Source organism: Ictidomys tridecemlineatus, chromosome 8 (assembly GCF_052094955.1).
Source record: "Ictidomys tridecemlineatus isolate mIctTri1 chromosome 8, mIctTri1.hap1, whole genome shotgun sequence".
Lineage (NCBI taxonomy): Eukaryota > Metazoa > Chordata > Mammalia > Rodentia > Sciuridae > Ictidomys > Ictidomys tridecemlineatus.
This window is the reverse complement of record NC_135484.1, coordinates 15,921,136-15,938,143: the sequence shown is the minus strand read 5'-3', so window position 1 is coordinate 15,938,143 and position 17,008 is coordinate 15,921,136. Positions and strand designations below refer to the sequence as shown.

General features: G+C 38.8%; 1 protein-coding gene and 1 pseudogene across 2 annotated transcripts in view; one reads left to right on the top strand and one right to left on the bottom strand.

The window, feature by feature from the left end:
- Positions 1-17,008, top strand: part of LOC106144752 (uncharacterized) — a 190,912-nt gene that overhangs the window by 49,058 nt on the left and 124,846 nt on the right. The window contains exons 4-5 of one of the 2 annotated variants that reach the window (XR_013424774.1): positions 10,644-11,087; positions 16,112-16,195. Coding sequence is in view for 1 of the 2 variants with exons in the window: in XM_078018910.1 (XP_077875036.1) it covers positions 16,156-16,195 (40 nt within the window). In the remaining variant the exon portion in view is untranslated. Of the gene's footprint in view, positions 1-10,643; positions 11,088-16,111; positions 16,196-17,008 lie in introns of those variants that run through there. The other variant, XM_078018910.1, reaches the window with a different exon arrangement.
- LOC101973606 (large ribosomal subunit protein uL30 pseudogene) lies at positions 15,142-15,985 on the bottom strand (annotated as a pseudogene).

Here is a 17,008-nt window from a genome sequence, read left to right as displayed (position 1 = left end):
TTCTGCTGCTTGTCCCATTTCTAAAAGATGGAGCTCAGTGAGGCACCAGAGGTTGGAACAGTTACCAGGGAAAATGCACATGCCTGGAGTATTTGTAATTCATTAATTAGCAAGACACCAGATCAGTTTCAACGCCTAAGGCTTAGCCAGTGACTCAGCAATGAGAATATTCAAGGCCATGGGCAGAGCAAGCATCCCAATTGTAAAATACTTCCCCATTGATACATTTGGCACCTTCCTTCCTTTGGGGTTTTAGGTTTTTGGTTTTTCCCATGGTGAAGTAGGGATGGTTTGGTTGTGGATCCCTCTCATTCCTTCCTCCTCTCTGGTATGGGTTGGAACTTTGCTGGGATGCAGCCCTAGGGGAGCCATAAGGCTAGACCCTCCTAAGAGGCTCTCCCTTCCTCCCCTTTACTCTCTCTCCAAAGGGTTGCCAGGTGGGGTAACTTTGTGATGAGGAAACAGTTGTTATCTGGACCTTGTAGACAGCCTCACATTGTGATTCTTCTTGGGGGACAGTCATTGGGTTCCCAAGACTTGAGTATCGAAGAAACAGCATATCACCAATTATATCACTTGGTAATAAAAAATAAATAAAAATGATCATGATCAGTATATGTAAAAACTCTGTGATAGCATCAAGAGAACAAACCTGAGAATAATTGGTATAGAAAAGAATATGGAGATACAGGGTATCTCATTCCCTATATTAGAAATGACATAAACAATTACATACAGAAGATGTATCGGACCCCAAGAAGACAAGATTAGCACAGAAATTCTCAAAGACACATCATAGTCAAAATACCTAACACAGAAAATAAGGAAAGAATATTAAAAGCTGAAAGAGAAAAATATTAAGTTTCATTTAAAGTCAATAAGGCTCACTTCAAATAAGATCCTAAAACTAAGGAGGGCCTGAAATGAGATATTCTAAGTTCTAAAAGAAAGCAATTTCCAGACAAGATTGCTGTATCCATCAAAGCTTTCTTTCAAAATCAATGGGGAAATGAAATCTTTCTATGACAAAAATAAAGTAAAAGAAGTCATGATCACTAAGCCATCACTACAAAAAATACTCCAAGTTAAACTGCACACACACACACAAAACTCCCCAATAGATGAAGATCATTAGAAGAGCAACAACCAAATGAGAATCAAGACAGAATTAAATATAGTAAACAAAGCCAAATGGCAGGAAACTACAAACACATATCCATAATAACACTAAATGCAAATGGTCTCAATTTCCTAATTCAAAGACATAGATTGGTTGAATAAATCTATAAATAAGATCTAGCTATTTACTATTTGCACTAGACTCATCTCATAGACAAATACACCAGGCTGAATGTAAAAGGATGGAAAAATTGTTTCATGCAAATGGAGTCCAAGAACAAACAGGAGCAGCTATCCTCATCTGATAAAACAGATTTCAAGCACAATTAATGAGAAGAGACAAAGAATGCTACCACATAGATAAATGGAGCAATTCAACAAGAAGATATAACAGTAGTAACGTACATATCCCAAATGTCAGTAGAGCTAATTACATAAAATGAATTTCTTGACATTCAATTCCTCATACACCCCAACAATAATACTGATTCCAATACACTCCTATCATCAATAGAGAGGTCATGCAAATGTAAAGTCAATAAAGATATCTTCAATCTAAATAACAGCATAAATCAAATGGATCTAATAGGCATCTACAGAATATATCACCCCCAAACAGCTGAATTTACCTTCTCCTTAGAAGTTCATGGAACTTTATCCAAAATAGATAATATTCTAGCTTACAATGCACATCTTGGTAAATACAAAAAATTATCATAATGGCATGCATCCTATAAGATTATAATGGAATGAAACTAGAATTCAGCAGCAAGAAAAATAATGGACACCACATAAACTCATGGAGATTGAATAATACTCTTAAATGAATAATGGGTCATGGAAGAAATTAGAGAGAAATCACAAAGTTCTTAGAAACAAGTGGGAAATGAGATACAATATATCAAAATCTCTGGGGTATGAATTTTTCTAAGGGAATGTATGCCAACCTTAAAAAATTGGAGAGATCCTAAATAAATAGTCTTAGAAAAGGAAGAACAAACTAATCCCCAAATCAGTAGAAGACAGAAAATAATTAAGGCCAGAGCTCAAAATAATGAAATTGAGAATTAAAAAATACACAGGATCCATACAACAAAGTGTTGCTTCTTTGAAAAGATACATAAGATTGATAAACCCTTAGCCAAAATAACAAAAAGAAAAGAAGAGAGAAGACTCAAAAGATAAAACAAAACAAAAAAACAAAAACAAATTAGAGGTGAAAAAAGAGACGTTATCACAGACATTTCTGAAATCTGGGGGATCATTGAAACTATTTTAAATATATAAACTCCAATAAATTGGAAAACCTAGAAAATATTGGCTAATTTCTAGATATATACAACCACCCAAATTGAATCAGGAAGACATAGAAAACCTATATAAACTAATAACAAATAATAAAATTGAAATGGCAATTAAAAGTCTTCCAACAAAGAAAAGCCCAGGACCAAATGAATTCTCAGCTGAGTTCTACCAGACCTTTAAAGAAGAACTAACACCAGTCTTTCTCATATAATTCCACAAAATTGAAGGGTAGGGAACACTCACAAATCCATTCTAGGAATTCAGTGTAACCCTGATACCAAAACCAGAAAAAGATACATTAAGGGGAGAAAACTGCAGACCAATCTCCCTGATGAACATGGATGCAAAAATCCTTAATAAAATGTTAGCAAACCACAAAGCAAATATTTTAAAAAGATAATGCACCATGATCAAGTGGGATTCATCCCAGGAATGTAAGGTCTATTCAAAAATGTAGAAATCAATGAATGCAATTCTTAGCCAGGCGTGGTGGCCCACACAGCCTCCCGTGTCAACTCCCCAGTGACACGGGAGGCTGAGATGGGAGGATCACAAGTTCAAAGCCAGCCTCAGCCTGGTGAGGCACTAAGCAACTCAGTGAGATTCTCTCTGTCGCCCAAATCCAGCACCAGCAATAGAATCGCGATCACTCCGTGGGGCGTGGACTGGGGCGAAATGACCACACAGAGACTGAGGTAATTTTATCACAAAGCGGGGGTTGCAGAGGGCTCTGGGACCTCGAGGGTCCTATTCCTCACTGGAAGGCAAGAGAGGGCAGGAGAGCTAGCATACCGGGATTCATTTCATTTATAGGGAAAGGGAGAAATGGACTTTCAATAGAGTATTCTACCCCAAATTAGTCAGGGGATCAGGTTTCATAGGGGGCAACAGGGATTAGTGGGGGGTGGGCTGAGGTGTTTCTCAACCCCACTGGGTAATGCTCAGGTCCAGGGCTGAAGCAAGATTCTTCACCCAGTGAAGGTAAAGGCACTTGTTTGGTGGCATGTGGAGCGCATGTGCCAAGCCAATCACTCAAGGCTGAGACAGCAAGCTTAGCTCAGGGGCCAGCGGCCCCCAATCCTGACTCTAAAATACAAAATAATGGCTGGGGATGTGGATCAGTGGTTGAGTGTCCCTGGGATCAAACCCCAGTACCTGCAAAATAACATAAAATAAATGCAATTCTCCACATAAATAGTATTAAGGACAAGAATCATGTGATCATCTCAATAGATGAAAAAAGGCCTTTGATAAGAAACAGCACCCATTCATGTTAATCCTGAAAAGAACAGGTATAGAGGAAATATACTGCAACATTATAAAGACTACATAACAACCCAAAGCCAATATCATACTAAATGGAGAGAAATTGAAAGCTTTCTCTCTAAAATCAGGTAATATGTCAAGGATGTCTATTTTTACCACTTCTATTCAATTTAGTTTTTGAAACTCTAGCCAGAGCAAGTAGACAAGGGCAGGAAATTAAAGGGATATGGATAAGAAAAGAAAAAGTCAAACTATTTCTGTTTGCTAATGACATGATCCTACATATAGAGACCCCCAAAAAGTTCACCAGAAGACTTTCTAAAGATGATAAATGAAATCATCAAATTAGCAGGATATTAGAAAACATTCATAAGTAAATAGATTTCCTATACTCTAACAGTGATTCAGCTGACAAGATAAGGAAAATCACTTTATTCAAAATAACCTCAACAAACAAAACCCCAAAACAATAACCAAACCCCAAACAAAACAAAACAAAACTAAAAACACCCAAAGCCTTTGGAATTGATCTAACCAAGGAGATAAAGATCTCTACAATGAAAACTATAGCACTCTTAATACAAATCCATTCTAGGAAGAATTTCTAGAAAGAATTTCTAGAAAGCAATCCATTGTTTCTTAAGAAATGAATTGAAGAAGATCTTAGAAGATGTATGGCACAAGATATATGTAGCATGGAAATATATTTATGTTAAAGTAGGACCCTTTTATACCTTCTTTACATAGGGTTTTTATCATGAAGAGATGTTGAATTATATCAAAGGCTTTCCTTGTTCATGTTCCTCTATGTGTTGAGGTGGTCATGCGATTTTTATCCTTAATTCTATGTATGGGGTATATTACATTTACTGATTTGCAATGTTGACCCAATCTTGTATCTCTGAAATAAAACTAACCTGATCATGGTGTGTGAATTGTTAATGTGAAGTTGAATTCAATTTACAACTATTTCACTGACAATTTTTGAATTTATGTTCACCAAGTATATCAGTCTATAGTTTTTTTAAAAAAAAATTTAGTTGTATATGGACACAATATCTTTATATTTATTTTTAAGTGGTGCTAGGATCAAACCCAGTGCCTCACACATTTGAGGCAAGCACCCTACCGCTGAGCTACAACCCCTGCCCCTCTAATTTTTTTTGTATGTCCTTACTATGTTGTAGTATCAGGCTAATACTGGCCTGATAGAATGAGTTTGGAAGCATTCCTTCCTTTCTGTTTTGTGCAATAGTTTAAGGAGCACTGGTACTTCCACTTTAAAATGTGGAAGAACTCAGTTGCGAGTCCCTGTCGTCCAGGGAGTTTCTTTGTTGGGAGAATTTTTGTTACTGCTTTAATCTCATTGTCTTGTTATGGTCATTGATCAATTTGTTTTTAAAAATATCTCCTTGGAAAAGTTTTGGTAGGTCATAGGTGTCTAGAAGTTTGTCCATTTCTTCTAGATTTTCCAATTTATTGTTACATAATATTTCAAAATATTCCCTAATGATCCCCTGATTTCAGTAGCACCTATTGGAATATCCTCTTTTCATCTCTAATTTTATTCATTTGCATCTTCTCTTTCTTTTGGTTAGTTTGGCTAAGAGTTTGTCAATTTTGCTTATGTTTTCAAAAAACCAATTCTTCATTGCATTAATTCTCTGTATTGTTCTTTTAGTCTCTGTCCCATTTATTTCTGTTCTGATTATTATTACTTCTATCTATCCTTCTACTGATTTGGGGACTAATTTGTTTTTCTAAGGCCTTGAGATACATCATTAGGTTACTTTTTTTTAGATCTTTCTGTTTCTAACGTAGGCACTAATGAGTATAAATTTCTATCACGTGTCTGCTTTTTTTTTTAAAGGAGGGAGAGAAAGAGACACACAACATCTTTGTTTGTATGAGGTGCTGAGAATCGAACCCGGGCCGCACGCATGCCAGGCGAGCGCACTACCACTTGAGCCACATCCCCAGCCCATGTATCTGCTTTTACTGTTGCAAAGATTCTGTGTTTCTCTTTTCATTTGACTCCATAAATTTTTAAATTTCCTTCTTGATTTCTTGAAAGATTGACTGCTTAGTCAAAAGTGTATTGTTCACCATCTGAGATTTGACAAGGTTGCCAAAACGATATGCTGGAGAAAAGACAGCCTTTTAACAAATGGTGGAGGGAAAACTGGATATCCTTATGTAGAAGAATGAAATTAGATCTGTATCTCTCACTTTGCGCAAAAGTTCAATAAAAACATCAAAGACTTAGGAATTAGACCAGAAAACTTGCAAGTGCTAAAAGAAAACATAGGGCCAATACTTTAATATATAGGTGCAGTATATAGGTGCATTTCCTTAACAAGACCCCCAAGGCTCAAAAAATAAAACCAAGAACAAGTAACTAGGATGCCATTGAATTAAAAATCTTCTGCACAGCAAGGGAAGCAGGAGCATAAAGAGAGTCTGCACAATGGGAGAAAATCTTTGTCACTGTTCCTCTGACAGAAGATTAACATCCAGAATATATAAAGACCTCAAAAAACTTATCACCCCAAACCCAAATAACCAAATCAATAAATGGGCAAAAGAACTAAACGGACACAAATGGCCAACAAATATATGAATAAAATGTTCAACATCTCTAGAATCAGAGAAATACATGAGAGAAATGTAAAACTACATCCAGAATTCATCTTATTCCATTCAAAAGGACAACTATCAAGAATACAGATAATTTGTTATTATCAAGAATAATAACAAATGCTAGTGAGCATGTGGAGGGAAAGGTATGTTGTTGGTGGGATTGCAGATTAGTACAACCACTCCAAAAAGCAGTACAGAGATTCCTCTAAAAATGAGAAATAGAACCACCATACAACTCAGCTATCCCACTCCTTGATGTTTATTTAAATAAAGAATTAAAATCAGCACACTATAATGATACAACCTCTTCAATGTGTATAGCACCACAATTCACAATAGCCAGTTTAGTGTCCCCTTTCATCCTGCCCCACAAGGCCATCTACGTGTTCACATTGGTCTCTATGCACAAAGAAACAGAAAACATGCAGACATTCATCCTGGAGACAGTGTGAGTTGATCTCATATTCAGGCATCTGAAGCATCACCATGGCCCCCTGGTACTGACAAGGTGCATGAGGGGCCAGGAATAAATAGACTTATCCCTGGTCCTGCTAATAGGGGTCATTTCAAATTCCCTGTATTTGTAATAGAAATGAATAATCGTGGGCTTAGTGAATCACTTGTGGAATCAGAGCTACCCTAGTAGGGAAAACCAAGTGCAATCTTCTCATACTCCTTCCCCCATTCCCCAGACACTATGTTAAAAGTAATATTTCATCCTGGAGAACACATGGAGATTTGTACCAATCTAAAACCTTGAGGGATGCACGTGCACGTGGGTCGACTCCATCCTTCCTGTTATTCCCAGCCTGGGCCCTCGAATTTTCTGTAAAGGGATTACTATTACATATTTTAGGCGTTGCAGTCTTTATTACAACCACTCAACTCTGTTCTTGTAGCTTATAAGCAACCATATTAACCCACGTGTCTTCAAATTTTGCACGTTTTCCCGGCTCCTGCCCCTGCATATTTTTACCAGCTCTAATTATAATTTTTAACCTTGATACTTGCCATTGTAGCTGGAGATGAAATTTTCGTGTGGTTTTTCATGTATTTGTTGCTATCTGTACTTCTTTAGAGAAACATGTTTAGTTCCTTTGCCCTCTTATTGATTGGGTTATTGTACATCAACTTTTAAAAATCACCTACTTGGGAAGTTAGGAATGAAACTACCATATGATCCAGCTATCCCACTCTTTGGTATTTATCCAAAAGAATTGAAATCAGCATACTATAGAGATAAAGGTATAGCCATGTTTATAGCTGCACTATTGACCATAGCCAAGTTATAGACTCAGCCTAGTTGATTGTGGACAGATGAATAGGTAAAGTAAATGTATATATACACAATGGAGTTTTATTTAGCCCTAAAGAAGAACAAAATTATATTGTTCGCAGGAAAACGGATGAAGCTAAAGAGGATCATGTTAAGTTAAATAAACCAGACTCAGAAAGTTAAGGGTCATATATTTTTTCTCATATGTGGAGGCAATAAGAAAATAAAAGGGAGATGAATAGGGTAGAGAAATAGGATCAAGGGGTGAAAGGAAGGGAGGAAAGGGGAGGTACTGGGAAATGAAATTGTTCAAATTATGTTATACATATGCATGTGTGAAATGAACATGTCATAATAAATCCTACTATTATTTTTAAATTAAATTAATTTTTTTTAGCGATGCTGGGGTTCAAACTCAGGGCCTTGCAAATTCTGGGCAAGCACTCTACCATCCAGCTATGCTCCTAATCCTACTATGTATAATTATAAGACACAATTAAAAAAGGAGAAAAAACAAATATGTGTAAAATATTTTCAGTGGCTCATTATAACTTTATGTAATAGTGAGATGCATGTCATATTCATCCATGCACTTAGCACTGTCTGGTAGATTTTCTAACCCAGTACTTCCCAATACTCTCTCCTCATTTCTCCTTCTCCAGTCCCTTCCTTTGTTCTATTGTTTTCCCTTTTCCTCTATTTTCCGGAGATTGTCCCTTTATTGTTAAATTCTTTTTCTTTTTTCTTTTTCAAACCATGAGACAGAAAACATTCAGCCTTTGACTTTCTCAGGATGTCTTATTTCACTTAGCATGATGTTCTCCAGTTCCATCCATTTAGCAGCAACTGATGTAGTTTCATTCTTCTTTATGCCTGAATTAAACTCCACTGTGTAAATAGAGCACATTTTCTTTATCCATTCAATGCTGATGAGCACCTAGACTGGTTCCATAACTTAATTATTATGAATTGCACTGCTATAAACACTAGTATGCACATATCATCATAGTATCCTGATTTTATTTCTTTTGGATAAAAAACAAGGAGTGCAATAGCTGAGTCAGTTCCATTCCTAGTGTTTTGAGGAATCTCCACACTGCTTTCCAAAGTGGCTATAAGAATTTGTGGCCCCATGAATAGTGCATGAAAGTACCTTTTCCCCCACATCCTCATCAGAAATTGTTAGCATATGTAATTTTGGTGATTGTTATTCTAACTGGAGTGAGATGAAATCTCAATATAGTTTTGATGTGCACTTCCTTGATTGCTAACAATGTTAAACATTTTTCACATATTTGTTGGCCATTTGTGTTTCTTCTTTTGAGAAATGTCTGTTTAGTTCTTTGGCCCATTTGTTGATTGGGTTGTCTGTTTATTTGTTTTGGTAATAATTTTTTTGAGTTCTTTATATATTCTGGATAAAAATCCCTTGTCAGAGGAACAGCTGGCAAACGTTTGCTCCCATCACATAGACTCTATCTTCATGTTCTTAATTGTTGTCCTTCTTGTGCAGAAGCTTTTATTGATGGCATCACACTTATTCATTTTGGTCTTATTTCTTGTACATTGGGTGTCTTCTGAAGGAAGTTGGTGCCTGCACCTATGTGCTGGAGTGTTGACCCTCAGTTTTCTTCTAGCAGTTTTAAGATTTAATTCCTGAGTCTTTGATCCATTTTGATTTAAGTCTTGTGCAGGGTGAGAGGCAGGCTACTTTCACTTCCTACATATAGATATCCAGTTTTCCCAGCACCAGTAAAAAGGCTGTCTTCTCTCCAATATATCTTTTTGGCACTTTTGTCAAGGCTCAGATGAGTGGATCTAAGTGGGTTTGTCTCTGGTTTCTGTTCTATTCTATTCTATTGGTCTCCATATCTTTTTCCTCCCAATACCTATGTAGGTTTTATTTTATTTTATTTTTGTCTTCTATAGCTCTGTAGTATAATTTGAGACCAGATCAGGGACTGTCACATGCCTCTAGCATTGCTCTTCTTACTCAGAATTGCTATGGCTATTCTGGTTCTTTTATTCTTCCAGATGAATTTTATGACTGGTTTTTCTCCCCTGTAGTTTTATGAGGGGTGTTATTAATATTTCAATAGGGGATTGCATCAAATCTGTAGATCACTGTGACAATATTAATTATGACTATCCATCTTCTAAGGTATTCTTTGAACCCAGGGTCAAGTGCATGCAACCCTACCACTGAGCTACATCCTGGGTGCTATTGTGTATAATTATAATGCACCAATTAAAAAAGAGAAAATATTTTCTAAAGTCTTTCTTTTGCACTTGGCTCTTTTTAAATATAAAATATAGATGCATTTCAGATGTACATTCTTTATAACAACTGCCTAATTCTCTCGTAGAAGGATTTACCATACTTTAATTAACAATTTTAACTAACGATTGAAATAGTGATATTTCAAATGTAAGAAAATTCTTTTTTGACATTTTAAATTTTAATTTCATTCCATAGTTTTATTGGTGCATTACAGTTGTCTGAAATGTTGCCATCTGTTGTTACATATTGGTTCATGCACAATACAGCAACAGAATTTGGCCAGTATGATTCCCCAGAGTTTCCTTTCTCTCCTCTCCTCCCTCCCCCTGGTCTCTTTCCTCTACTGATCTCCCTTTGATTTTTCAAGAGACACCTCCCCCCACCTTTCTTTACCTTTAAAAGAAAAATTCTAAAAAGTAGATATCCCATGAACTTGGAAGGGACTGGGCCTGCCACTGTGACTCAGGACGACCTGTGATAGAGATTTCTGTGCTGGGCCAAGGGGCCTAGTGGGGTTCAGGGCAGTTCCTCCCTGGAAACGCAGGACACCGCCCCTGGAGTCCAGAAGTGAATGCCACCCGCAGCGGGAAAACTCAAAACCTTTCACAGTGGCTCTTTCCTGCTCCTGGGCCTCCGGAGACAGCGGCTCTGTCCCCACTTCTGAAGACGGAGGTGGCACTGGGGACCCGCACTCGCTCTCTCCTGCCACCTCGCGCCCTCCCGTCCTCCTGCGCTTACCTTTTTGTCTCTTTTCAGCTCCTTCGGTTCCCTCTGCGGGCGAAGGGCGGAGAACCTTCCACGGGACGCGGACCAGTGGGACAGAGCACGCAGGGGAAGTGTGGGGACGGAGGAGGGGACGGAGGTGTCCCCGTCAGTTCGGTCCCGCCCCTCAGCGGCCTGCGCGCCCAAATAAATTAAGGCGGGAGCTGAGCCCAGGCGCCAAGCACGACCTGGCCGTGGGTCGGGAGCTCGCGAGCCCTGGAGACCTTAAAGCCCGAGGCCCCTCCGCTCCCGTGCCCGGGGCAGAGATGTCGCCGGCCAGGTGCCGGACCCCGCCTTGGTCCCCCTTCCTGCGAGGGCGCGGAACAGGACGCGTCCCCAGTGACACCTGCTGCCTCCTCGCCACTGGCTTCTGCCCTCTGGGTCGCACTTGCCGCGCCTCCCTGGCTGTCACCTTATAAGGTGGACCCAAAGCAAAGGGTAAGTTGGAGCCTCCAGCCTCATCCTCTTCCCTGCCTCCTCTCTGGACTTCTTGGGTCGGGGGTTTAACCATTTGCATTTCCACCTTTGGTCTCATCACTTTCATTCTGAAAATGAAAGTCCCCTCTGAAATCAACGTGGTTGAAGGCAGTTGTCAGCTAGACTGCCATCAAGGATAGTTTTGAGTGGATTTTGTGCCCCTGGAGACTGAATCTTCAGAGAAAACTCTGAGAACAAAAGCGAAAGCAAAATGTTCCAAGGTCAGATAGACAGTGTCCAGCTCTTCCGCCTGCATGAGGCAGAAAGAATCTCTCTTTTTCTTTTGAGATGCTGAAGATTGAATACAAGGGCGCTCTATCAGGAGCTACATCCTCTGCTTCTTTAACTTTTTTCTAAAATGTTGTGACTGCATGTTGCTAAATGGTCCAGGCAGACCTCGATTTGCAATCCTCCTACTTTAGCCTCCAAGAAGCTGGGATCACAGGCATGTGTTGCAGCACCTGACTATGATTAACATCTTAAAGTTTCCTTTGGTCACTTCCATCATTATCTCGAGATCCAATCACTTGAACATCTGTCCAGCCACCAGGTAAACATCATTTCAATAACTTCAAATACCCACTCAAACCAAGGTGGGGATTAGTGTAATGATCACCTGAGCCTGAGAAGACTCCAGCTTCTTGATGAGTGGTCTACCACTTCTTGGCTCCTGGTCTACCACCTCTGACACAGCCATTCAGAGGTTCAGACACAGGAAGAATACACAGGGCCCCATCTCATGGCCTGGCCCTCAGGCCTGTGGCATCAGAAAGGGGGGAACTAACTGCTTAGTTAGGAAAGCCCTGGCTAGGGATCAGCTTGTCTAAGTGCAGGGCTCTTGCATAATCTCTTTATTGACCTCTTTCCTTCCACCAGAGAGCACTGACCAGAAGTGCAAATTGATGCAGGAAAATGTTTTAAAAAAAATGACTGCAACAGTCATCAGTCAAAAATGTCATGACATCTATTTCAGAAAGTACAATCTAAAACTCACACTCTTTCAGTTAACTCTAGAGCTGATTCCATCTCCATTTGGTATCTGGTTTGAGTTTGGCAGCCAGAAACCTCCTGACTCACTTGCTCTACTTGACCAATCTCCCTGGAACCTAAACCTTCAGAAAAAACTCTGAGAACAAAAGCGAAATCAAAATGTTCCAAGATCAGATAGGGAGTGTCCTATTTTAATTAGAATATTATATATGTAAGAGGGATTCATTATGGTCCATTCACATATGGACATAGCATGATTTGGTAGACTTTGTTCCCTATGTCCTTCCCTCCTCCCTCCCTCCCAATCTCCTTCTTCTACTCTATTGCCAATGTGGACCTTTAAGGGGCAAATATTCTTTATAGGCTTTCTGTGTTCAAAATATTTTTAGCACACTTTGTAAACAATTCCAAAGTCCTCTTATCAAGTTCCCGTTACTTGTTTATTCTTTCAGTAATCTAGACACTGCTCTGAAAGTGTTTCGTAGTTGTAATTATCAATCAGTTGGCCTTCCAATAGAAATATCTTTCCAGGTAACCTGAGTGGGCCGAGTGCCATTAGATGAGCCCTTAAAATCAGAGAACTTTCTCAGGCTGGAGTTAAGAAGGATGAAGCAGAAAGAAAAGTTAGACTCCAAGCAGGAGAAGGATTAAATGCACTGTTACTGGATTTGAAATGTGTGGACCAGAGAGAGGCCTCTTAAAGTGAAGAGTGTCCTGCTCACAGCCAGCAAGGAAGTGGATTCTGCCAACCATCTGAATGCCCTTGGGAGCACATCTTTTCAAGAGCTTCCACATCACAGTTTAGCTGTTTAACATCTTGATTTTGACCTTGTGATACCCAAAGTGGAGACATCAGTTGAGCCAACTCATATTTCTGACCCATAGAACTGTAAGATAATAAATATGTTGATTTGAGCAGCTAGGTTTGGGGTCATTTGTCATGACTGCAATAGAAAATGAATACAAACTCCTTCAAACTTAAATGAGAATTTGACTGGATATAAAATTCTTTTCTTCAATGCTTTAAAAATAATATTTCTTTATTTGCACATGACCAGGGTGGCTGTCCAGGAGTCTGTTGCTCTATATCTTTCTTACTTGTTTCTCAGGGCATTCTGGGAAAGAAGGATGTGGGTTTGTCACCTCTGCTGAGTTTTGCAGTTTACTTGGCTGCTGGTCATGGTCTCTTGGAGGGAGGGAGGTTTAATTTCTTTCTCTACTTCTTCTGAGGTGCACTCATAGATATGACAAACTCATTGTTCTTGTTTTATTCAGCTACTACTAGTCTCATATTCCCATCTCTTTTATAAAAATCAGAATCATTGAGATAATTTAAGACAACACTCCTTTTTGTATTTAAAGTCTCTTATCTTGGGGAATATGTTAGAAATATGTAGACTTTGGCTAATTTATGTGGCATATTCTCAGGGCTACAGAATTAAAAAGAGGTGCATGGTATTACTTCTGCCATGAGTCATCTTACCAAAGTGTAAATTTTGAAAATCTTATTTCCATGCAGAACCCTCTTCAGGTTTGCAGAGGGGAAAAGAAAACCATTTTTTTTCAATAAAAACATATAAACTTTTAAACAAAATGAATGCTGGAATTACATTAAGTTCACTTTGACTTCAGGGGATTTTATAGATTTCATAAAACCATTCCATGTTATTCTAGATTTATTGTAATTATAATAGGTATTTTAATAAAACATCATCCTTTTCAGTTAAGGAAGCATGTGTTAATCATAGGCTTTAACACTAGGCATACTGTTAGCTTCATTCATCAGATATTATGAGATATTAAACAGAAGTTTAATGACTAAATTATAAACATATGTAAATATTTTGAAAGATCAGACTTGTTCTTTGAGAAATATACTAACATTTTGCTTTTGAAAAGAAATCATCAAAATTTATGGATTTCACATATAGAATCGCATACTGGAAATCATGTAAAGTCAAGAGAATTGTACATTTAGAGTACAAATGAGCATGGAAATACTTACTACTAGAGCCACTTCATAGGATACCTCTATGTTTACTGCCATGTGAGCATTTTTCTGCTTAGAAACGGCATGACCCTGTCAGCTCTGGCTGGCAGACACCAGGTGACCTAGCAACAGTGGAACAGGAACTTATTTCAAATCTTCTTATTCATTTATTTATTTTATTTGTTCTTTTTAGTTATACATGACAGTAGAATGGGATTTGACATATTTATACAGACATGGAGTGCATCTTACTCTAATTAGGATACCAGCATGTGGTTGTACAGATGTGGTGATTCACTGTGGTGTATTTCAGATCTCCTTTTGCAAAGCGTTTTATCTAAGATCCCTCCTCCCCAACAAACTAGCAAACAAGCAATACCAGCAACAATAATGAACAGCATTGAAGCCTCTGAAGCTTGCACTATGGGATGGGAATTAAAACTGGAGTGGATTAGTATTTATTTACTTTTAAAAATGGTGCATGGACATAAAACGAGAAGCCCAAAATGTGCATTTCTCATGAGACTATTTTGCTTTGTTAGGCATGTGCCAAATATTGAATTTGACCTTGAAATAAGCAGATAATTACTTTTGTTTTCCTTTTTCTAATTTTTTAAATCTTTATTTATTTATTTATTTATTTATTTATTTATTTATTTATTAGTTAGTTAGTTATTGGCGGACACAACATCTTTGTTTGAATGTGGTGCTGAGGATGGAACCCGGGCCTCAAGCATGCCAGGCGAGCCCGCTACCGCTTGAGCCACATCCCCAGCCCCTCCTTTTTCTAATTTTTTAACCAATAAGACAATTTCTCTTTTTTCCTCCCACAATATTAAAAAATTGCTTTTCAAAGGATGCTATCCATTTTTGTTACAGTCAGAATATTTCGTATCTCTTTATATCAGTAATCCTCATCTCAAAGGAATATGCTTGCCTTTTGTATGATTTCAGCTTGTAGAACTTCCTTACCAAGTACTATTTGAACTCTACCTTTCTCTTATTTTGCAGGAATTCTTTTTTTTTTTTTTTACATTGAGAGCAGGTACTATTTTATTAACTGACCAGATTACAAAAATACCATGGTAGATACCTTAGTTCACCCTTCTAATAAGCCTGTTGATCTGGTCTTCCCTGTTGCCAGCATCTCCACCTTCTACAAAATGGGTGGTCTTTTTCTTCATTCCACCTCTTGGAGAAGACAGTTTGAAGGGCCACAGGAAGTTATTTGCTTCTTTGAAGCGTTTTCCAACAGTGTAGATCTCATGAATCAGATCTTCCATGCAGATGATGCCATATTTACCAAGAGATTGAGCAATCAAAGCGTTATCTGTCAAGGCAATGCCTTTCTTATTGATTTTGCCGTATCCACGCTTGTAGATTAGTTCATTCACTGATTTCAGGTTTGGGTACCCCCATGCAATGTAAGGTTCCACGATCCTCAGCATGTTAATTGAAGCCTTGTTGAGCTTAACGAAGGTGCCATTGAAGATCTGGCGAAGGTGAAGAAGTTGTAACACCTTCCGAACCTTTGGGCTCACACCATTGATACCTCTGATCCTGATAACAAATGCCAATTTGGGTTCTGCAGGTACATAGAAGTTGCCCACTTTTCTTGCCATTCTAGCCATCCGAATCTCTGTTCTGTACATTTGCCTATATTCCTTGTGGTAATGCTTGGCTTTTTCATAGATTAGCTTCCTCTTTGCCTTTCGAAGCATTTTTTGGGCAAACTTCTTCCTCAGGCACTTTACTTTCAGCTCTGCATAATTCCTTCGCTTTTTCTTAAGAGTTTCTGGCACAGCAGGAACCTTCTTTTTCTTCTCTTCGGCACCCTCCATGGTTCCAGCCAGAAAAGAGCTGCAGGAGTTCTTTCTTACAATAGTTTTGGTCTCCACTCTTGGTCAAAAGATGCATTTTCCTGGTTATAACATGCAGTGTTCCTGTCATTAGAGTTCCATGGCTGAGTCCAAGTGCACTGCAAGCAATGCCTATTTTTTCACAGATCCTGGATTCATCATTTGTTTGGTAGCCCTTGGTGGGAAGAGGATGGCTTTGGCTGTGAGAGGAAGTGGAGATGTGGCCTGTGGTGAGTACGTGTTGAAACAATAGTGGTTAAGTAAAAATATCAGTTGACATACATTGAGTTATAGGAAAATATTCACAAACTATTTTGACCTTTTTAATGTTGTTACTAGAAAGTTTTAAATTGCATTTGTCACGTGCACTAGACTTCTGTTAGAATTCTGATCTACAGCTTCTGTATATTTTCTTTTTTCTATTGTACTTTCTGCTGGTTCTCATTATTATTGTCCTAATGCTTGATTATCATGGTCTCTGTGAGAGATATGCTGTTTTAAAAGTTTCCATTGAAAGAATTTGATGCTTAGGATATTTCCCTCCTCTAGTATTATTCTCATTTGCTTGTACCACACTTGGTAGCCACAAGTCCAGAATTACTTATCTCCATTTCCAGAGCTAAGATATTTGGGGCCATGCAGAAGCCTTGAGGCTGGGCTGCAGTGAGTCTGAAGACTGGTTTCCTCCAGGTCACCCTTCCTCTGAGGGTCCGGTCCTTCAGGATCACTCCACAAAGGGCAGGGGATTTATCAAGCTCCCTGCTTTTGGCAGGTCGTGAACTTCAATATCTTCTTGCTTTGCCCCAGGAAGCTATCCAAACCTGCATGAGTCACTGGGGGAGGGGGTGCCATATCACTCTAGCACAACTAGGAAGCCATCAAGTTAGGGTAGGAAACCACCGTAGTGGTTACCACAATAGCCACAATGACATTGCAGGCTGTGGAATCACACTGTGCCCATAAGTTTCTGTACTCTTAGAATGGATGCCATAGGCCCTGCCCTCTGCCCTCCAAGCCAGTGACCACAGCCCAGGACCTCTGTT